The sequence below is a fragment of the Macadamia integrifolia genome, chromosome 9 (genome assembly GCF_013358625.1).
Source record: "Macadamia integrifolia cultivar HAES 741 chromosome 9, SCU_Mint_v3, whole genome shotgun sequence".
NCBI lineage: Eukaryota > Viridiplantae > Streptophyta > Magnoliopsida > Proteales > Proteaceae > Macadamia > Macadamia integrifolia.
In genome coordinates, this window is record NC_056565.1 from 28,725,255 (window position 1) to 28,748,600 (window position 23,346).

The 23,346-nt window shown below is 38.1% G+C and overlaps 2 protein-coding genes and 1 long non-coding RNA gene across 4 annotated transcripts; 2 read left to right on the forward strand and 1 right to left on the reverse strand.

Moving 5' to 3' along the window:
- The first annotated feature begins 684 nt into the window (after positions 1–684).
- LOC122090015 (peroxisomal 2,4-dienoyl-CoA reductase [(3E)-enoyl-CoA-producing]) lies at positions 685–12,697 on the forward strand. Of its 2 annotated transcripts, XM_042659832.1 has the most exons (5): positions 685–900; positions 5,614–5,783; positions 5,874–6,096; positions 11,813–11,973; positions 12,332–12,697. In XM_042659832.1, exons 1-4 carry the CDS (start codon positions 699–701, stop codon positions 11,965–11,967), a joined length of 750 nt encoding a protein of 249 aa, XP_042515766.1. In that variant the 5' UTR covers positions 685–698; the 3' UTR covers positions 11,968–11,973; positions 12,332–12,697. The 2 variants fall into 2 exon arrangements, with proteins under 2 accessions (XP_042515766.1, XP_042515765.1); XM_042659831.1 differs by lacking the exon at positions 12,332–12,697 and having other exon boundaries at positions 11,813–12,330.
- A 3,695-nt stretch (positions 12,698–16,392) lies between these two features.
- Positions 16,393–17,753, reverse strand: LOC122088120. Its single transcript, XM_042657277.1, has one exon. It carries the CDS (start codon positions 17,485–17,487, stop codon positions 16,525–16,527), a length of 963 nt encoding a protein of 320 aa, XP_042513211.1. The 5' UTR covers positions 17,488–17,753; the 3' UTR covers positions 16,393–16,524.
- Positions 17,754–20,826: 3,073 nt separating this feature from the next.
- LOC122090162 lies at positions 20,827–22,226 on the forward strand. The gene is made up of 2 exons (XR_006143431.1): positions 20,827–21,352; positions 21,559–22,226. It is a non-coding gene; the product is annotated as an uncharacterized LOC122090162 (long non-coding RNA).
- Positions 22,227–23,346: the final 1,120 nt, after the last annotated feature.

Genomic DNA, 23,346 nt, shown 5'->3' on the forward strand with positions numbered 1-23,346 from the left:
TGTGATAGAAGAGTTCCATTGAAACTTCTATTGTTTGGGAGAGTGAAGGTGCCAGAAGTACCTGTTCCAGTTGGTCACTGTAGCAATGTCTGTTTCTGGAGAAGACAATCATGAACATTGGACTCCTATGTGGGGCATGATAGGCCCAAATGGAGGCAAGTCTATTTTCCCAATTTAAATTCTGCCTTCATATACTTGGGACATAAAGCCATCAAAGCTTTACTTGAAAATTTGTTGGCTTCAATGTGATGTGAGAATGGAACAATTTGCATAAATCCTGGGGAAGAAGGGTGATTCATGGCATATAATGCAGAGTTTGGGAGGCAACATAGGAGAATTTCAAGAGTGGTGATGAAGAATGTATTTTTGTCACTGGTACCTTCAATGCTAATGGTAATCAAAGGCAACTCACTATCACATTTATGAGCGTTCTTCTTTTATTTGTTAAAAACAACAGAGAGTAGGGCTTTCACAAGAGTTGAATGGAAAAATAGATCCATGTATCCAACCCCATTTAGTTGAGATAAGGCTTAGTTGAGTTGAGTAACAGAAGTAGATGCATTGCATTTGCCTTTACTTATTATGAATTATGTATGCAGATTGTTCTGATTGTTACTAGTGAAGTGTAAGTTTAAGTTACTTTGCCAATAAATGGGAAGCTTGAGATTTTAATCTGGTTCTGGAATCTGGTTTGAGCAATGGACTATACAATTATATTACGTTTCTTGTTTGTGTTTCAGGCTATTGGGCTTGAAGGGGATGTTCGCAAGCAGGAAGATGCAAAACGAGTTTTAGAGTCAACTGTCAAGCATTTTGGTAGGCTTGATATTCTCGTGAACAATGCGGCTGGCAATTTTCTTGTGAGCGCAGAGGATTTATCCCCTAATGGGTTTCGCACAGGTTCTGTTTTCATCACATACTTGGTACTTGGATATGTCTTGGGCATCGAATTATGTACTAAGGTTCATTTTGTTATTTAATAATTCACTACTTGTCTGTTAAGTGAAGATTCAATTCTTTGAAGCTAGCCACATGTAGTTGATTGTACAGATTCAGTTTGAAATTTTTTTTTTTCTCTTGGTCTTGGTTGCTAGCTGTGACTAACCATAAAAACATAATATAAGATGGATACTTGACAATACTGCATCAAATAAAGGTTTTTGTTTAGGACAGGTTTCCTTAGTGGCCCATTGAGACAAGGTCATCTCTAATGGCCAAATGTCTGCCATATGGCATATCAAGCGGGGCCCAATTTTAGAGAGGGGGAGTGAATGCAGATTTAAGGCTCAGGGCACACCCAATGCATGAGGAGAAGAGCTAGACTGGAAAACCCCCCTGCGGGTTGTTTTAAAACTGAAACAATGGTTCAGTTCTGGTTCTCCAGCCATGGGTTAATTTAAGGGCTGCTGTCTTCTTTATTTTTTTATTAATTAGTTTCCTTGTAAAGGCTGGAATCATTGTTATAAATTCCAGCCCTTTTCCTATTCTGTTTTGGCAAGTCCTAGTCGGTATAGGACTTATCCTATAGCTTGTGATTAGGAAATAGGAAGAGTTTTCCTGGTTTGTTTTGTATTTTCTGTTTCATGGTCAGTTTAGGATTTCTAGTTAGTATTTATTTTTTTCAGTTTCTGTTATGGTTAGGATTTGCTCCAACCTTTCCTTTTTAGTGTCTGCTTCAGTTTAAGTACTCTCTATGTAATTTTGGAAGGGGCTCCAGCCTTGTGCACATTTCTGAGTAATGGAAATTGGCTTTAGCCTTGAACATTCTATGGTGATTCAGATCACTAACTGTGGTGATGCAGGAAGGGCCTGGTTAATAACAATTCCACAATCAATTCTTTGATTCTAGGCATAATTTATTTATTTATTTAATATTTTTGAGATCATGATCATCGATTGGTAAACATGACTAGAAGTACTTCTAGATTCGACTAAGAACAGAATCAATGCTTGGTAATGAACTTAAAAAATCACTTCTGTCTCGGTTACAGTCTGTGATTTGGGTTGCTTGAAGAAGAAGAAGAATTAGACCGGAGCAGCCGAACCCAATTCCACTCCAATTCTGCTCCCAGGTATAAAAAATCACCAGAATCATGAATCAAGTGTGTTACTCATCAGGCCCTAAGCCTCTCTTGTGGTGATTCAGTGACTGACTGGTGGTGATTCCAGTCTAGGCCATAGGTGGTGATTCCTTTGGTCATATTCTTCTCCTCTCGAAATCTTCTTCAGATTACAGGTCAGTTTATTGGACCCTGCATATGCTTTCTTCTTTTGATTCTTATCTGGTGTTGGGTTACTTCTAGTGTCTATTAGTTTCTGATTAGTTGCCCTGCATCACTTATTCTTCATATTTTGTTATCCCTTCCAAGATCTGCAACTCCTGGCCAATGATTGTCATTCGACTTGAGATTCCTTGTTCCAGTAGCAAATCTCAATTTTTTTTCCAATTCCACCATTGGAATTAGCTGAAATTTTCTGGAGTTATTCTCCTATGCCGATAAGATCCTCAACTAGTTTTTGAGCCTTCTCTGAGTCGTGCTTGTTAAGTTATTAGGTCTCTCCATGTTCTAGCTCTGAATTCTGCATTTGGAGTTCCTATTCACTGTTGGATTCTTCAGATCTCAAAGTCCAACCGTTGGATTACATGAAGCTTTTGATATCTGATTCTTTCAATAAAATAAAGCCTTCAACCAGAATCTCAGTTACATCTGAGTTTCTGATTGCATTTTATTGGGATTATCCTGAATTCTGGGAAACTTCCATTGGTATGTGATTCTGGTTTTGGTTGGTTTCTGAAATTCTTACTTGAGGTGACCCAGAACCTCATTGGTAGACCCCCAAGGTCGCTTCCCTATATGTCAAGTTTCATCCCAAATGGATTTCGCCAAGTGGCAAAGCAAACCTTTGAAAATCCATTTATCCAAAAAAAAAAAAGAAAAAAAAAAAGACCTTTGAAAATATAGGGACCATGGGAGGGTGCATGGGCATCCACAGATGGCTAAAAATCAGCTGGTTCCTAGGGTAGTCCTGGGGCTGCCAAAAGGGAAGCAAACAAGCCTTAGAGCTGGCATTCTAAATCATGTCAAAAGACCTAGAATTGGAGTTAATCTTCTTAGATTGCACCTCCATCCAAAGATGGTTGATGGTGGCACCGAAAGTGAGCTTTCCCACAGTGTGACAAATAGAGGAACCCACGAAGGTCATGTCGATCCAAGTCTATTCCCTTCTTAGGGGGAGAGTTCTTCTCTTACCAAGCCAACATTTAGAGAGGACGTTCTTCCAAACAGTGGAAGAGAAGCGGCACTCGAAGAAGAGGTGATCAAAGTCCTCAATCCCATTCCAGCAGAGGCACAGGGCAGAGGGACATTGATGAGGCGAGAGAGGAGGAGGGCTTGGGTTGGGAGATAGTTGGAGAAGGCCCTCCAAGCACAGAAGCTAAGGTGAGGAATACGATCCTTGAACCAAGCAAATTTGTGCCAAGGAGGGGGGTGGAATGGCGGCGATTGAGGTTCCAGGCAGAAGAGAAGGAGAACAAGCCTGAAGGGTCAGGAGACTAGATGACTCGATCGTTATCACCTGGGGAGGGGGTAAGGAGGGAAGGGAAGACCAAATGGAGGAGAGAGTAGGAGAGGAGTGGAGGGGAGGGTTCTAGGAACCGTACAGAATGATTGATGAGACATGAGACAGCCTATCCAATTCAGAAGAGTAGATAGACCTTTCTCCCACATGGGAGAGAAGGACTCGAGAGGTGTGGCAGTTGTCTAGCCAAAGGGAATTGGATTGCCCATCCGCGACTATGGAGCGGATGGCAAGTAAAGCAGAGGGGCGGAGGGAGAGGATGTGCTGCCAAACCCAAGAAGTATCAGGGCAAAGGGAGACGGACTAGAGGGAGTCATTATGAAGGAGAGAGGAGTAAACCCAAGAAACCTATATGCTATTGTGCTTAGAATCGGGGGTATTTGATTGAATTTGGTTCTGAACTTTGACATGCGGCTAATCCAATCCTAGACCTATCTATCTAATGGCCAGAATACCCACATCATTCTACCACATGGCTCAAATAGTGGATGGTGAACAAGCTTACCTCAATAGGGCATTGTGAATGAAGTTATTTATTTATTATTATTTTTAAATTACATTCATTACTTAATCTTAGCAATTTAAATCTCCTTGTATTGTGGTATGTTATAATTGACACGCCTCAACTTGTACATCGGACTTGATGCACACTGATGTAATTTTATGCTTGAACCAAATTCATTTGTACTTTGTGGGTGACATGGACAAGTCCTTACTTCTTACATCAAAAGGGAGTTATGCATGTCTTAGATGAGGGGAATCATTGGCTACAAGTCCCCTTCTCTTCATTTTTCTCCTTTAGTAATGAAGTATGTTAATTTTCTAACCCTCCCTTTTTGCCTTGTGTGTTCAAATTCACTGATGGCAATAGGTTCAACTCATGGCTCGAAACCTGGGTTAAACTATATTGTCCTCCCATGATTGATCGTTGTAGTGTTCGAGGGGTAATACTTGTGCTAATAGTTTAAACAAGGTCAAGTTTTGACTGAGACAAACTCGGTTTTGATCTTGTCTGAGATGAATCCGAGGGTTGAAACTGGTTTGTACCAAGTTTCGCGAGTTCCATAAATTTTGACACTTGGTTTTGACCAAGAGCTAGGAGTTTCGCAAGTTTTGACATTCCAAGGGGGATTTCGATAAAAACTGCGAGTTTTTGGCTAAATTACTTGATTTCTTCCTACTTTTTGGCATTCTTCTACTCGTTGAACTACTTTACAGCTTGGATTTGCATGATTGGAGCTTGAAGGTATTGTTTTTATCCCCGAATCTAATTTTTGGAAAAATTAGTACATAAACATAGTGCTAGGCACAAAATTTGTCACGGGATACATATGTCCTGCATTCAGGGGAGCGTCACCAATATCTTCAATGGTGTGCAGTCGACCTACCAAGAAACTATGTGGTAGTGAGTGGTGAGTGTTGTATACTTGTATTTCCCTAACCTAATGTAAGTTTTGATTATTTTAGTTGCATATTTACATTTTTAGTAGCTAGATTATATGTAGTCAGTGTTTACAATTGGGCTAGTGTACAACAGCATTCAGCGTACACTAGCAAACTTGGGTCAAACCATATTTACCATTTTGAGTGGTTCTTTTGTGAAACTAATTTAATGGAATAGGTGTAAAATGGTAAAAATAGGTAGTGCCAAAAAAAATTTTATTTTTTTTGTGCCTCAAAACCTAGGTTTCAAATTTAGTCAAAAAAATAAAAATCCCAAGCATATCTCGGTTTCAGTCAAGGTCGAAACCGGAACGTCGATTCTTGGTTTTGAGTCTTTTCACGAGAAGTACTAGCAATTGAAAATCCAACTCATTTAATTTGATGGCTTGACATCTTAAGTCAATTAATTGGAACTGAAGTCTTAAAATGGGTTGGATTTGAGGTCTGATTGAGGCATAGCTCAGGGAATGTTTGAGTGATTGTGTTTTAGGTTATGAAGAGGCATAAATTAGACATGCTTTTCAGCTGATATTATATGATTCTAGGAGTTTGCCTCTAATGCTTTTCTCTTGCTCTAATTTTTGTTTGCAGTTCTTGATATTGATTCTGTTGGCACATTTACAATGTGCCATGAAGCACTGAAGTATCTCAAGAAAGGAGGACCGGGAAGGGGTCCAGCTAGTGGAGGAACAATTGTGAACATAAGTGCAACTTTGCATTATACAGCATCTTGGTATCAAATCCATGTGTCTGCTGCCAAGGTTTGGAACAAACTCTGGTAGTTGTAAGTTGTTTGACTTTTCATGATAGATTCCTTTGCCTCTTTTCATATGGGGTTCTTCTTTCTATAGGCAGCTGTTGATAGCCTCACAAGGTCCCTGGCACTAGAGTGGGGAACTGATTACGATATCAGAGTCAATGGTGTTGCACCAGGACCGATTAGAGATACTGTTGGAACTCGTAAACTTGTACCTGATGAGATAAAGAACAAAACTAGGGAATACATGCCACTTTATAAAATGGGGGAGAAACAGGATATAGCAATGGCTGCCCTCTATCTAGCATCAGATGCAGGTTGGTAGCCTCCTTGTACAGTCGAAGCATTTCCTTTTATTTGAGGGGCATTATATGGATTATAGATGAGTTATTACCTATATGGCCATATATGTTTCTTAAGTAATTAATCTCTCTCTGTGTATGTGTTTGTTAATTGTTATTGAAAAGGGAAGTGTACAATTGTAAATAAAATAAATTGGCTGGAAGCATTATCATAGATTGCTAACTTTTAATTCCTCTCATATTTTGTTTGGAAGTGGCTGGACCCCGAACAGCTTATTTTATTATAACTACTGCAATACACGAACTAAATACATCAACCTTCATCTCAGATTCTCAATGATTCTAATTTCAAACTAGGTCGAGCTTTTAAATTTCAGTTATGGTGTAAGGTGTTTGTTTCAGCCCCAAAGAAATGAAATTTGTTGTGGAAACTCTCAGTACAATGCTGAAATATTTCTAATAAGTTGAAATTTTGGACCCGTTAGAGATACCAATATGGAGGGCCAAGCCAAAGGGAGTCAGAGCTAAAATCGATGGCTTTTGGTTTGGGACCATACAAAGGCTAATTAGTGGGTTAAAGTAGGGAACAGTTCTAGCGATTCTTCCCTGTGTTTTGGTGCAGGAAGAATTGTAATTTTCTTTTATTTAAAGGTTGGTCTATAGTCTAGTTAAGTGCTAACTGGCAACAAACAGTGGTCAATAATTGTTTAGTTGAAGTCTTAATAGTTAGGTAAGCATAATTTTTTTCCCTATTTGATTTTGTTTTGGACTCTTCTTTATGTAAGTAATCCGGACACCGTGCAGTGATTTGCTTAATGATTGAATTTTCAATTGTAATTAGAGAAAGCTTCTTCTATGTGGAAACCTATTAGACTACCAATTGATGTCTTTTCTGCTGTTTACTCATGTATATTATTTTTATCCTCTTTTTTCTTATTCTGCACTACTTATGGTCTCATTGTCTTTATTTGTTGTGTGTTTATGGCCAATGTGAGGGCATTTTAGTTTCTTATTGTAATTTGACTTTATGTATGTAAGCACTCCAAACATCATACAGTGATTTGGTCATTGAGTGAAAGTTTTAATTTGTTAATAGAAATACTGCATCTCTACGTGAATTCCTAATCTACTCTGGTCATTGAGTGAAAGTTTTAATTTGTTAATAGAAATACTGCATCTCTACATGAATTCCTAATCTACTCCTATTTATATTTGCCTCTCTTTTCTTCTTTTTCTTATTTTTGTATGCTCTTAAATCCATTTCAAGTTCTTTTAACTGCTATTCCAGCTCTAATTATATTTCCACAACCTATGCCATGCTGCCTTCCTTGTTTGTATACAACTAGAAAACAGCCTTCTTAACCGCCCACCAAACTAGCTGAGAAATTCAAACCTCCTCTGCTTCATGTTATATTAGACAGATTTTTATATTTCAATTTTCCCTTTCAGTCAGATCCTTACTTTAATTACGTATATCGATTATTTTTCTGTCAACAGAATTCCTGCACGAGCTGCATGGGATTATATGAAACCTAACCTAAATCCCTTAACTGGAATCCATATTGAATATCAGCCTGGAGTTGAAAGAAAAAAAAAAAGAAAAGAAAAGAAAAGAAAAAAGGTAAATTAAGAGATTGCGATACCGCAATGTGCATTCCCCTGAGCTTGTTGTGCAATGAGTGGATCTTCTAATTGCATAAATATTTGGTAATTAATTTTAGCCATAGATTTTTATAGGTGTTTTGAATAGGAAATCTAAAGCCTTAGCTGCTGGAGATTTTGACATAACACAGGTAAAGTTTGAGGTTGCTGGAAAATGCCATTATAACTAAACATGAAATCGTGAAACTAATCATGATGAACCTGGTTGTAGGGATGAATTCCTGTGTGAACCTGGTAAGGTTCCAGAACCGAAATATTTCGTGAAACTGCAAAATTTCAGTCGAAACCTGAAGGTTTTGGAGGATAGTTTTCAAGCCTAATAGACAAATTAGGTCTCAAAACTTCTAGGAAGTTCTATTTTAGGCCCTCTGAAAATAGTGGAACCCTTAGATTGCTAAAAAAAAAAAAAAAAATACAAAACAAAACACCTAAAATGGTAGTTTGACTTTGGACCATTGGCTGTAGTACACTTTGTACACTGCTGTATACATTCTCTTATATGTCCTATTCCACAACTTTGAATCTTGCATGAAATTTCCACAAACGAGGCAAATCGTTGCTTTTGATTTGTTTCACTACTGCCCAACAACTTGTTTCACGCTTGTATGTGAGTCGTTTGACAAAAAATAAAGCTTCCACAAACCTTAAAGTTGAAACCAGCAAAACCAACGAAATGAGTTGAAATTATATATTTTATGTTAAATGTTTGAAGCAATACCGAAACGACACATATTGTTGAAATTTCGCTGACACAACAAAATTTTGACAAAAGCCTTGCACTTTCTACATGTTGCATGTAGTTTCATTTCAACATCTAGCAAAACTGAAACATTTTGCGACAGTTCAGTGAATCCTTGAACATTGGAATTAGGTCGCAGGAGGTAGAGATCACCTGAAAAATGCTTTTAAACCTCTACCTCAAACTATGAAACACCGAGCCACAAAGCAAAGCCCTATGATGAACCTGGTTGTTGGAGATAAAACCCTCTTTGAACCAAGTTGTGGAATAAGGGAGAGATCACCATACTCAACCAGAACTTGTAAGGTGACGGAGATGTCAATGAATCTATAGAATATGGCCTTAACTGTTAGACAATAGTCGCACCTTGTTAGATTAAAGGAAAGGAGCAGATTTAGAGCTGCTTCAGGATCCCACCCACAAACTGCGAATTCTTGATTTCAAGATTCAAGTCTTCAAGATAATGGCAATGAACATGAACTTTGACATGGCAATCAAAGAGGATTGGAGGAAATTTGAAAAGTGCAGCAACCATGATAACAGAAACAGAAATTAAGTAAATGAGGCTAGGCCATGGCCTTTAGCAACCAGTTCCCTCTAGAAAGAGTATCGCTATTTTAAAATTCAGAAATCAGAAGTGTAATGCTTCCTTACGAATTGTGTTTATAAAAACCCTGTTATACCACTTAAGCCAAGAAAACTGAGTCACTAACACACCTAAAGCCATCCTAATACTACTGAGAGAACCCAAAATATGGGAGGCTGGAATAGCTCTCCTACTTGACCAAAACCGAATTTACATGGACTAAGGCAAAAGTGTCTGGTCAGGCATGTCCAGAGGATACCTATGGACAGGCACTGCTAGTTTTGCTACATGTAAGAGTAATTTGGAAATTCTTGACTGTTGGATGTGTAGGTAATGGTCTCGATTGGTCATGTGTAAAATTTCATACCCAAATTCAATCATTTGTTCTCTATTTATGTCCGTGCATCCCCTTGGTGTTCCTTAATTTTCTATGCTTTATTTTTCTACTTGGCACATTCCTTTTGGGTAGAAACTTGATATGTAAGTAGGGTCCTTGTGCTCGACCTGCCACAAAATTTCGGCCCCATCTCACTTTGCCATGTGGCAAAACAATTGCTTGCTAAAAAAAAAACTGGGTTCCTAAACTAAATGCATCGTCACAACATACTAGATGACTTAAAACTAAATAATAAAATTTCAAAGCAACCTATTGCTAATAAACAAATTTTAAGAAAACCCCAATCTATTGTAGCATATATTCTCCATTTGCAGTGTTGCCCCACTTCTCTAGTCTTGTGGTCAAACTCTTCATCACCTCCAACACCAACAACAATAACTCAGCCTTATCCCAACTAAATGGGATCAGCTACATGGATCCTTGCCCTCTAATCAGTTCTATTCAAGGTCATACTTAATACAAGACCTAAGCTATGCATGTCTTTCCTCACCACTTCTCCGAGGATAATTTTAGGTTCGCCCCTGGCTTTTTTAGTTCCTTCAATTTGTATCATGTCACTCCTCTGTACTAGAGCATCCAAAGGCCTCTGTTGAATATGGCTATGCCACCTCAAACGAATTTCTTGTAGTTTATCATGTATTGTAGCTACTCCCATATCAGCTCTGACTTAATCATTCCTTAATTTATCCTTCTTAGTTTTGCCACACATCCATCTCATCATCCTCATCTCGGGTACATTGAGTTTATCTACGTGATGCTTCTTAATGTCCAGCATTCCGCACCATCATAGCCGGTTGTATGACTGTCATATAACATTTTCCTGTAAGTTTTAACGAAATATGTCGATCACACAAAACTTGGGACACACCTAGTGGAAGGCTGGTTCTTCTTCATCCATGTTGTTTTAAGTCTCTATGAAATATCATCCTCTATATCACCTTTTTATTTATGGTTGAACCTAGATACCTAAAATAATCACTTTGCGGAGTCTCTCTTTCATCAATAGAACTCTTCATAACCTCCATTGTATGGATTTCATGGACTAAAAAATCATTCCTGCTATGTGTGGAGGAACATAATGTAATGCCCTAGCCCCATTAACCATGGTACAATACTTTCCTCTTTGGCCCATGAGCCTCAAGGCTTTAAAATGCGTTGTATCATGTTAAGAAGGCTAGAGGTTATCAACTAACCCAACAACCTCCTTCTAGGCGATGTGGGACTAAAGTTTATGCACCCTCACCGATCATCCAAACTCCCTGGTACTAAGCCGTCTCTTGGTGGGGACCCCTCAACGATCTCCCAGGCGGGTCCAATACACTTACCGTATCTTGGATGTTACACATTAGGCCATTATACTTCTTGTTTCTCTTTCCATTGAAATTCTCTCTTTTTTTTTTTTTTGGGGGGGGGGGGGTGTGGAATATAATTTATCCCCTATATTTAACCCTTTAGGGATTGAAATAATCTGGATGCCTTTCCCTGAATCAGTTTTGCAAAATTAATCAGTGAGAACTGAACAAAGGTGTTGGTTTTGCTGAACTGGTAATGTACTGTGCTCTAAGATATCATTCTGTTCTTCCATCATTTTGATTTAAAATGGGATGCATCCAACTCCCATAGCACGGAAAATATATCTAAGAGATTAACAAGAAACAAAGATTTAAAAACTCCATGGTCTTGTGGACTGAGCAACTGCAAATTAAATTAATCTAGCTGTATCGTTTAGTTTCCAGAATTGCCTCATTATAGGACCCAGTTTTCCATTGAAAGATCATAGCACTCTCAGTTGATATTTTGGCAGTGATTCAAACAATCCAGTGTACTGGAACTGATTGGTTCATATTGCCTGGAATCACTGCTCCTATATAACCATAATCTCAAACTCTATTTCGGCTACAATTGTGGCTCTTTTTTTTTTCCACTCAAGCCTTCTGGTTAAGGTTAGATGCTATTGCAAAAGGTCCCTTTGCTGCAAATGGAGTTTATTGAAAGGAATTGCAGTGTTTGTCATATTAAGAAGAAGTCTTCTTTGTCCTTTGTGGAGATGATTTGAGGGCAGAATGTGGGCAAAGGCTAGAATAGAGTATAAGGAGGTCCCAGGCTATGATTTTGGAGTAGGATTTCAACCCTTGAGTCATCGCTGTGACACTGAATATGTGTTTCAAAATGTGCACTATTTTTTGCTTTTCTGCTGCCCTGCTAGGAGGTCTTTCATTATACATTTGTAAATATTTACTTCTGCAATGAAATATAACTTTTTTCCTTTTTTCAACCAAATATAATTATTTTATCACTACAGATTCACAAGGAGATCTCATGTTTGTTATCTATTTAATGTGTGAAGCTAAATACATCAATGGAACAACGGTCATTGTTGATGGAGGACTTTGGCTGAGCCGGCCCCGACATTTACCAAAAGAAGCAGTGAAGGAGCTTTCTCGAGTTGTGGAAAAGAGATCCAGAGAAGCACCTGTTGGGGTTGCAAAGAGCAAGCTATAAAATTTGGTATATGTTGATTCTTATCGTTATTGGGTCCTATAAAAGAGCAACCCAGTGCACAAGGCTCCCCATACTGCAGGGTCTGGGAGTGGGCAAATGTACGCAGCCTTTCCCCTGGCTGTTATTGGGTCCTATATCCATCTTAAATGCGGTTATTAGACTGATCCCTTGGTCTTTATTTGTCTCTTTTACTGGTTATATCCACCTTAAATTTAGATAGGGATCATTTGATCATCTATCAAATCCTGTTAATAAATTGAAGTCATATGCTCTAACTTATATTGGATTTCCTTTAACTGCACAAATGTTGACTGAAACTGAATTCTGGAGTTTAATATTGGTATATAATGCTTTTGAATTACAGCTTACCCTGTGAATAGATAGTGATGCTGACACATTCAACATTCACACGAAGTATTGTTGCCCATTGATTTGTTACATGCAAATGGTGGTGTCCAAGGCATTGGTGGAAGAGTTCACAAAAGAGCACCCTTGAAAATTTGTCACGCTCTCTTTTTTTTTTTTTTTGGGTGAATAAATGTGTTGCATTCTTAATCTTCTGAACTCAGTAATTTTGTTGAATTCTCTCCCTGGTGAAAAAAAGGGTTGCCCAATTAGAGATACGTCTCTATAGTGCGTATGTAGAAAACCTATTGCCTTTTTTGTTAACTCCCTACTTTCTTAATTTTGATTGCTGCTATATTTGAATTCAATTATGAGTTATTGTGCATTGGATCTTTTCTTAGACATGTGATATACTGTTGCTTTCATGTTGAAACTTGCGCGAGTTGCAGGTGATTTCAGCAACATGCTCACAAAGTTTAGATACCAATTGATCTGTCATGTGGTAGATAAATAAACTATGGTTATTGCGTGTCATCTAGCCGTTGCCCGAAGAAATTACGTGCTAATCCATCATTCTCTGCCCCGTATATCTGCCCTGTATATGGAATCTAAAAGAAAGTTTATGATGTTTTCAAGGAGAGGCTATACAACCGATTGAATCGAAACATTGAGATAGTGGTCTGACTCTGTTTTTGTAGTTAAAAGAAGTCCCAAGTTGGCAGTCTTTTAGATATATATATATATTTTTTTTTGAATCAAAAACTCATTTAAATAGGGTTTGCCTGAGCCACTTACTGAATATTTCTGTTATTAGCTCTCAAAATCTGCAATTTGGAAAGTCACATGTTATTTTATTGTTATTTTTTATGCAAGTTGCAGTTTGGAAAGTCAAATTAACTTGTTTTAAATTGTTTCCAAACCTGAAACAGATATAAAAGGATTTATAGAGAAACAATCCATGGCCATTGAAACTTGTTTAAATTGTTTCAAAGCTGAAATAGATCCAAAAGGATATAGAACACAGTCCATTGCCGTTGAAACTTGGGAGGGTCATTGAGCCAATCAACCATGTTTTGTATCAGTTCTCCCGAATCCTGACACCCAAGTCCCTAAGCTGTTGCCACTAAGAGGATGGCTTTGGCTTCTTTTTCAATTTTTAACTGCCTGTCAGTTACCACAAGTGAAAATTGCAGCCATGCGAGTTCACTGTGACTAACGGATTGAACTTAATTGTAATTCATTTAAATCCTTGAATCTCGTGTAATTTCGACAAACTATAAGGGAGGGGGCATAATTTTCCCTCTTTTAATAATAATAATAATAATAATAATAATAATAATAATAATAATAATAATATTTTGCATTTGAAAGTACCTTTCCAAATTCTTCCAAGTGATAGAGGCTATTTGCATCTCAACTGTATTATTCCCAAATTACTTGCACTTGTAGGTGCAGGAAATTCTTGGTCTTACCTACCTAATCTACCATGTGGCAGATTAGATGAGCTAAAATTTTCTAGATAGGACACCAAGGTACCCCTTTTTGTGTGTCTGTGTGTGTGCTAACCAAGGTACCCTGCTTAAATTTTTAGTTTCAGTCAAACAGAGTTTGCGGAGTGATAAAACAATGCAAATTGAAAAAATTCGGGACCACATACATAGAAATAAATGGGAGGCCAGGGAGAGACAGGGGGGCAACATTACATGGGGGGAAAATATAACTGAATTTGGGTATGACTTTCATTGAGTTTTGGAGTTGTTGAGCTTGGTACATTTAATTGGTATCCCAGGCCTGACGCTTTTTTTTTTTTCTTTTCTTTTTCTTTTTCTTTTTCTCTCCCCTGTTTTCTTCATATCAATTTTCAGGTTTGATTTTTTTCTCAGCAATTTTTTTGGGAATTCCTACTCAGTAGCATTTGATTTGTAACCATTATCAATTCTTAGATTTGAGAATTCCTTCTTCAAATATGAATCTTCAGATTTTTACAAATATGACCATTGGATCAAACCTTATTTTTAGAATAATATTAATTTTGGGATAAGTAGCACCCAAGCTCCTTTGCTTAGAAGTCAAGTTTCAACCAAAATAGAGTTTACTGTGTAACAAAATAAAGCTTTAAATATTCAGACAATTTCAAAATTTAGAACTAGTTGCAAACAAATGAACAGCTGAAAGTACAAGTGTAAAAGCCAATATATAGGGATAAAATGATATAAATTCTGAAATTTGATATATAGCTTTCCACACAATACCATGTCTACCACCTAGATAGGTCATATTATACCTCATCACCCTTCCACATGGCACAATTATGCGAACCACCCAAGAAGGCCTTCTTATGTGAGCAGTACAAAGAACCTTTTGCCTTCTTATGGATCAAAAAGTTGCTGCAATTGATCAAACTTGAACATCAGCAACACAGAAACCTACTGCAAAATCATCCACTTTCACCATCTTTCCACCTTTCAGAAAGATGATACCTTCCTTTGGGAAATCCTTATCCTCTTCTTCTTTCAAATAATCCAATCCATTGTCAATGCCAGAAACTTACAGACCACTTTACCTATGTGACATTAACCAAGTCCCATGCAATTAGCAACTCTTCAGCCACCCCTTGATCAATGGGATCACCACCTGCCAAACATGTCTTTGAAAGAACAATGCAACAACTTTTGTTTGGCCAATTACTCAACAAGTCACAATTCACATACAAAAAACCTAAAGATTCTTAAAGCCACTGGCCAACTAACTTTTCTTGGATCACTAAGCATGTGAAGAAGCAAACCTTCAAAGGCACTCTGCAGCAGACATCTCTGCCAGAAACATGATACCTCAGGGTTGAATGGCTCTGAAAAAAAGAAAAAAACCTCCCATCTATGATCTAATTCTTGCCTCAAAACTCTTCTATCTTGCCCCGGGGGTTCCCCCAATCTCATAACTTTGCCAGCAGTTGCTCCAACTAATGGACAAGTAAATTCCTGCGAAATTGTGGAGAAGAATTATTCCTATAGATGTGTCAAGCTGCTGCCGGGATAGTTGCTGTCACTTGAGGGAGTAATCGGGGACTTGCTGTTACATAATACAAATGTTAATCTGAGATTTAATGGGAGTTCTCATTTTCATCTGTAAAAGATATGTAGCCGCAGAAGTACTGGTTAGACATTTCTTTCCCAAACCCTGCTGGTCTGGTGACTGCTGGAAAGATGGAAGAAATTTTGTTTTTTGGTATTCTAATTAAATTTCACTGCATCTCCCTCCTCTATATGGTTAAAAATTCATCACTCGAGTATAAAACCTGAAAAGCAACTAATTCCCACAAAATCAGTTATCAATGTGTTACCAGGTTTCTCAAATTGACTCAACTAAACCTAACCCCTAGGTTTAAGCACACAAACCTTGTTTCCCCAATGTAACAATGTTGGACAAGATAAAGATCAATATCACTAAAACATAAATCCTGGTTCGAAGAAAAGAGAGATACATCGTGCGTAATACTGATAATAGTTCCATCAATATCCACATTATCACGAAGGACATATCACGAAGGACATATCCCTGTGAAGAACTAGAGAAGATGGGAAACAATAAAACCAATTGATAAAGTATGTAGATTCTTTGTCATTCCTCTTCACAAGAACTCAATTCTATGGATACATAACTAGTATACATCAATCCCTGTAGTTTCATGACTTCAAATTTTACGAAATTCAACAAATAATCCAACAAAATTCACACACCCTAGAAAGAAAAGAATAGTTAATAAACCAAATAAATGGATTTAACATCAAAAAAAGTTCAATCCAACACTTGAAGTCCGAATGCATAATGCTAGAGTCCCTGGAAATAATAATGAACGAAACAGAGAATATCATAAACTATAATTAGAGAGCAAAGATGATGGCAGACACTGCTGAATTGATGATATTTACCAAAGTGAACTAATAAAAAATAAAAATAAAAAAGAAGAAGAAGAAGCTCACTCTAGCTAGCAAGAAATTCACACCATTAAAGACATTTAAAGTAATCATCAAATCACAAAACCAAAAGCAGACCAGAAACTAACTAATGCAAAGAAGGATGTGAGCTGTGAACATATACCTTCAATCTTTATTGAAAGTAGAGATTAAAAGCCTTAAAAAATAGACACTAACCAAAAAGATCTTTCTTTTACAGAATTGATTTAACCGAGTACACATACATCCCCTTCCTCTCTCAGATCTCCATACTCTCCATCTGAATACTACTCTTCAGTGGCACATACTCGCCAAGATAGCCACCAAGATGATCATACAAAGCACTCTTATCGATCCCTTGATGATGATAGCTCTTGCAGACATAATAAAACACACTCTGAACCAACAATCCTATCAAATTCACAATAACCAACACACAAACCAAGAACCCACCAACCACAATCCTAACAAAGACTCCATAATCCTCACCACCATGAACCACAAGCGATCCGAAAACGCCAGCAATCACCCCACAAATCGACAAATACCCGAAAACAAACACTGCAGCCATCTGGGTCTTCCCCTTCAACAAGTCCTTACTCTTCCTCATCGCAGCAACCCCATAAATCGGTTCGAGAACCGACACGACGCTGGCGAGGTGCCATAGGGCTGTAATGTAGACGTGAACTACGAGAAAAAGCGTGAAAATGACGATGACGGAGAACAAGAAGAGAAGCAGGTTATTAGTATCGACAGCGATTATGAGAGCTACAAGAGAGAAAATGAAGGCAATGTTGTAGACGACCATGAGCAGAGAAACCCAGAGGAAGGTGATGAAGAGGCGCTTAAAGACACGAGGGATTGCAGAGATGGTGAAAGCAAAAGAGACGGCCTTGGAGGTGTAGATAGAGGCAACGGTGAATACGACGGCAGCGGTAGAGAGGAGAGAGAAGGCGAAGAGGAAGATAAGGTAGAAGAACTGGAAGATTAGGAGGCGAGTCCACTCTTGAGGGATTTTGGGGTTTGAAGGGGATTGGCTTTCGATTTGTTTGAGGAGAGGATGGGTGAATAGGGAATGCGCTAAGATAGCGAAAGAGAGAGGAAAAATCAGGGTCAGGGTTATCAAGGAAAAAGTATTTGTAGATGATTTTGGAATCGAAACTGATTCTCTGAGGATTTCTGTGAAGGTTAGGTCCTGTAGCTGCTCTGGTTCAAGATCCATGAAAAATTTGGATTTGATTTAAGACAGAGTAGCTGTTTTGAGTGTGTTTATAGGGATCTATGTATTGGATTTTGAGACAAAGAAGCTGTTTTTGGGATCAAGTTTGTTATGAGAGGAAATGCAGAGAGAGAGAGAGAAATTATGAGTTTGATCTGGATTTGGTTTCGAGTGGAGCTTCAAAGAGAACAGAGGAGGAGGAGGTCCAGTGATGCACAGAAATAGGAAATCTGTTGGTGATGACTCAATGCTGAACAGGAGACGTGGACGGTTCATGGTTGGGGGCTTTTATCGTTGGGTTTGTGACCTTTGGAAAATAATCCTCTGTTTTTCTCATCCCTGTTTTTCCTTGTTTTGCTACCTGCAGAACATGACACGTGGATAACTTTAAGACCAACGCATCGGATGTAATAATCCTCACCCAACCTTGACCGTTGGATCCTCAATTGTCCACGTGTCGTGTTCTACAGGTAGCAAAACAAGGAAAAACAGGGATGAGAAAAACAGAGGATTTTGATCCGTGACTTTTACCTGTTCCTATAAAATGATGGTATTTTTTTTTTTTTCTTCAACCACATGTCCGGACCCACTTAATCTGCAAATAGACTAACACAGCAACCCACATCCACAATCATCAAATGATATTTTGACCATTTAAGAAAACATCCACACACCGACAGTGTGGTGATGGATAGATGCATTACAAAAATGGGTCATATATTGAAAAGATTGTTATACTGCCATGGAAGTGTCAATTGAATCAATTCTAGGCCCACATCGGGTTTGCCCGATTAAACCTAATTGAGAAAACTGAGATCGGTTCATATTGCATAATATTTGATTGATTATGATGTGAGGGTCCAGCTTGATGGTCGTTCGATCGGTATAACGGGTTCAACTGGTCCTAAGAGCCTATTTAGAGATAAACGGCTATTAGCCTAATTAGTGATAGTTTGATTAAAAATTATTATCCAATTGATCATTTTTTAATGAGACTATATCGAAATGGGCTTGGAGGTGTAAAGAGAGGCAACACTAAAGACAATGGCAGAGATGGAGAGGAGATAGGAGAACAAGAGGTAGATAAGGTAGAAAGACTTCAGGAAGATTATAAGGAGGCAATAAGTCCACTCTAGTTGGCTTTCAAATTGTTGGAGGACAGGAAGGGTGAAGAGGGAATAGGCTAATAAGATGACTAAGGAGAGAGGAAAAATTAAGGTCAAGGGTTAAAAGGGAATAGGTCTTTGGAGATTGTTTGGTATCAAAACTGATTTTTTGAGTATTTCTGTGAAGGTTAGGTTTTGCAGCTCATGCTCTGGTGGAAGATCCATGGAAGTAAAATGGAGTTGAGCCTCAATCAGCTAATAATTGGAGCTGTTTTGAGCTGCTTTTAGGATTAAGTTTGCTGAGAGCCGAAATGCAGAGAGAAGAATCAGAGAGACTATAAATAATTTTTTGAGATGGAAGGTTTTTGTTCTGGGTTTGGATTCAAGGGGGGAGCTTCGAGGAAGAGGATGATGAAGCTCAGTGATGCACATAAATAGGAAATTTGATGGTGATGACTTGATGCTGAGAAATACCAATAAGGATACCTTATCTTATTTTCATATTAAAATCCACGCACCGATTATAATTTCTTCTTTCTCTTTAACCATGTGGACAACCATTTTTCGTCCCATGATTTTTGAGGTGTACTATGTAGGTGGCAGTGAATGAGAGTGACTATCCAATTGTCATACTTGGTTAAAGTCTCCGTGTATCACCCGAAATTCCCCATTGTATTCCCTTGGCCGTGGATAAAGAAAATCCGCCTCTTATTTAATCCCATGTCATCCATGGCTTTTAAATCCTTTCTTATTAGGGTATAGCTTGGCTTCTAAATCTAGGAAGGCCTCTTTTGTGTGAAGGCAGAAAATTAATTATGCAAAATATTTATTTATTTATTTATTTTGGGGTGTGTGTGTGTGTTTTAGGATCAAGTTAGGGTTTTAGGATCAAGTTTGTATTAAGAGTGGAATGTAGAGAAAGGGATCAGAGAGACTATGTAATTTTTGAGATTAAAATTTGAATATGTATACGCATAGGAGGGCTCACATGTCAAGGTGGAGAGAGAGATTTGAATACATAAATGCATAGAAAAATCTAGGCACCGTTTGATAACGTTTCGTTTCTGTCGTTTCTGCATTTTCTTGTTCCCAGAAATGGAGAAATAACTTAAAAAACGTTTAATAAAGTTGTTCTGTTTCACCTGTTTCTAGAAACATAAATAAAAATTTGTGAGAAGCAATTGAACTCTCTCTCCCTTTTGGGCATCCGATGATACTATTGAATTTTTTTAGTGATATTATGTTTGCAAAAAATGTTTCGAGAAACAGGTTTATCAAACTCTAAAAAGTCTGTTTTTATTTCTGGAAATATGAAAAACCGTTTTTATTGTTTTTAGACACAGAAACACCATCAAACAGTGCCTAATCTTTTTCTCTTTTTGATAAATAAAAAACCCACATGTCATGGAAGAAAGAATCTGAGAGGGTGTCACAAGATTTGAATACATAAATACATAGGTGTAAGGAGGAGAGAGTGCTACGCAGTTTGGATACCTAAATGCAGAGGAAGCCACATGTCAAGAAAAGAGTGTATGTGAGAGGGTGCCATGCGGTTTGTATGTATAAATGCATAGGAGGCCCATTGAGAAAGAGTGTGAGAGAGTGTGAGAGGGCGTCGCATAATATGCATAGGAGGCCCACATGTCTAGGACTCTAGGATAAGAGAGCGCCACACAGTTTGAACACATAAATACATAGGAGGATAGTTAGCAATTCGGCCGAATAATTCGCGAATTATTCGGCCGAACCGAATTTTAAAGAATTTTATCAAAAATTCAGACCGAATCCGAATTAAAAATAAAATTCTTTAAAATTCGCGACTTTTTCAAAAATGAATATAATTCGCGAATAATTCGGACCGAATCCGAATTAAACCGAATTATTCGGTCCATTTAAACATTATTTAAAAAAAAAAAACCAAAAATAAAAAATAAAAAAATTAAAAAAAAAAACCCCAATAAGATTTTTTGACCGAATCCTTAAATTAATCGTCCGAATTATTCCGAATAATTCTCCATCCGAATAATTCTCGAATCCGAATTTGCTAACTATGCATAGGAGGCCCACATGTCTTGGAGAAGAGAGCGCTACATGTCCAGGATGAGAGAGTGTGAGGGGGCGCTTGGTATCAATCTTGTGGCCATCATTTTCCCAAAATTTAAACTTGAGGCCCGTTTGTTTAGAGAGGAGTTGCTGGTGCGAATGCTGTCAGTATAAGATTCACATGTTAGTGGAGTTAAAAGATAGGAAAATAAAGATGTAGTGAATTTACTGTAGCATCCCACCCATCATGTTTGGTTGGGTGTGAAGGGGTGGGAGCTAGGAGAAGAAAGAGAAAAGAGAAAGAAAAGAAGACGATGGAGTAGAGAAATAATGTCTACAAATTTCAGCGTCGTCGGTGCAGATTCACTACTCCTCCACCATCTCTACCGACGACAGGGGTAGAGAAACCCAAAGAAGTCCTCTACCGGCGACTCTGTTGCTTACTTTTCTTCTCCCTTAAACTATACTTTTTTTTTTTTTAATGCTTCAGGTGCTAAGAAGGGTTTTAAAAGCCAGAATCGCCCCTGGTTCAGATCCTGCTGATTTTGATCCAGACTGATCGGAAACAGTTCAGAATCAGTATGGAAGCTGCCGGAATCCACTTGGAACCCTAGAATAATTGTATGGAGAGGTCAATTCGAATTTTAGAGGGGGGGAATCAAGATGGGCCGCAGACGATGCAACCGATAGATTCCGATTTTTTAAACACTGAAGCTAAGGTAATTATCGCATTCAAATAATGGTCACCATGAACATATGTCAATGTTTTAGTTAATCTCCATTAAGATCAGGATCTGCAGTAGAAGCAAACAAATTGATCTACTAAAGAAAATAAGGATCCATCTTGAGAGAGAAATTGGACGGGGATGATCTTTATTTTATTTATTTATTTTTTTAACTCTTGTGAAACCTATGTTGGATACAGCAGGTGGAAGATGAAGAAGAGAGAATCAGAGGGAGAGAGAAGGAATCCCTCTTTTTGATACATCTCAGCGTCCGCAATAATAGACTCTCATCAAGAGATGTCGCTGAAAAAGATAGAGACGGGGAGGAAGGAAGGAAGGAAAGAGAGACAGACAGAGTCCTGCTGATTTCAAAGGACTTTGAGAAGGTTTCGGGTGGGAGAAGTTGCCTGCCACCTGGGCCGACAAGAAAAGTGGGTTGTCGGCTCACTTTTCCACCCCTAAGCAAATAGACATCTTTAGAATTGTTATTTTTTGGAAAAGTGCAAAAACAATCCCACCGGAACAATCTCACCGCACAACTCCCCTCTAAACAAACAGGCCCTCAAAGAATCACACCTCCACCAAGAAGATTGTTATTTCAATTCTTTTAGGGGTACATGGCAGCTATTAGATTTCTCTTAACATGCCATTGAGGAGATAGTTGCTTTTTTTATCAATTAACAAAAAAAGGATCATCTAATACATGGTTAATTTCCCTTATTTTAATATGCATAGTAGAATGGTCGTGTTGGTAGGCTTGGCAATATTATTTACTTAATATCTGCCACATGACAAGTATGATCTCAGATAGAGTTTATTGAAATGCACTGATTCATGTACTCAATCCCATTTAGTTGAGATTCTCTTATCTTGTTGGGCTGTCCTCTTTCCTCATATTTTACTCTTTCATTTTTCTTTGTCATATCATTTTTATCCCTTTTCTTATCTCTTCATCCCTTTTTCCTGTTTAAGTTTGTTGTTGTTTTATATTTACCACATGGCATTCCACCCAGCATACTAACACAACCATTCCACCAAGCTTAAACCGATCTGGACAGTCTCAATGATATATATTCTACACCAGGTTTGGCTGAAAAGGAACCAAAGACGCTATGATAGCTGTAGCAAAGTGCCATGCATTTTTGGTTGTTAAAGCTGCTTTCAATGATTTGTATTATCTCTCCCTTATAACCCCCGCCTCGTTCAAGTCTTTGAAGGTCCTCATGATGTTGGCCTTGATGGATCAAGCAATCAGCCCCTTTCCCAAGAGATATAAAAGTGATTTTTTGGTCCCACCCTCTCATTGCTTGTTTCAAAATTAATATCGATGGATGTTCATTAGTCAACCCTAGCTATGCTGGAGCAGGGGGTATTGCTATGTTGTTTATATTCCTTCGAAGGTATCTCAACGGACTACTGGGCTGCGTTTGCTAGTGTTTTTTTAACCTATCAAGATTGCCAAACATAATTGTTTCAACTGGAATGTAACTCCAAAGTAGTTGTTTGGTGTATTGCTCGTTAGTCAATCCCATGGTGTTTCTACCAAAAATGGTTGTCGTTTACAGACTATTTGCACATCCAAATGGAAGATTCAGAATTGCTACTGTGAAGTAAACTCTGTCGCTGATTGTCTTGCGAAGCATGGGGCAATAAATAGGTCTCTAGCCGTCTGGGAGGCTCCGCCAAGATTTTATTATTGATCATATGTATTGAGATGCAGTTGGGAAAATGAGATACCGCTTCTCGTGATCTATAAGGCCCCACATGATAGTTTTTAGAATTAGTCTCAGCTTTCTCTTTTACTTATGGCAATGTTGAAGGTAAAATAGGAGGTTGGGTTTTGTTCGTGTTTATGCATCTTTCTATGGCTTTGGCTTTGGCCAAACTCTCATTCTTTTTATGATTAATATACTCTTTGCTGACCTTGAGCAAAAAAAAGATATTCCACCTAGCATCCAAATTTGGTGTACAAATAGGCCACATGATTA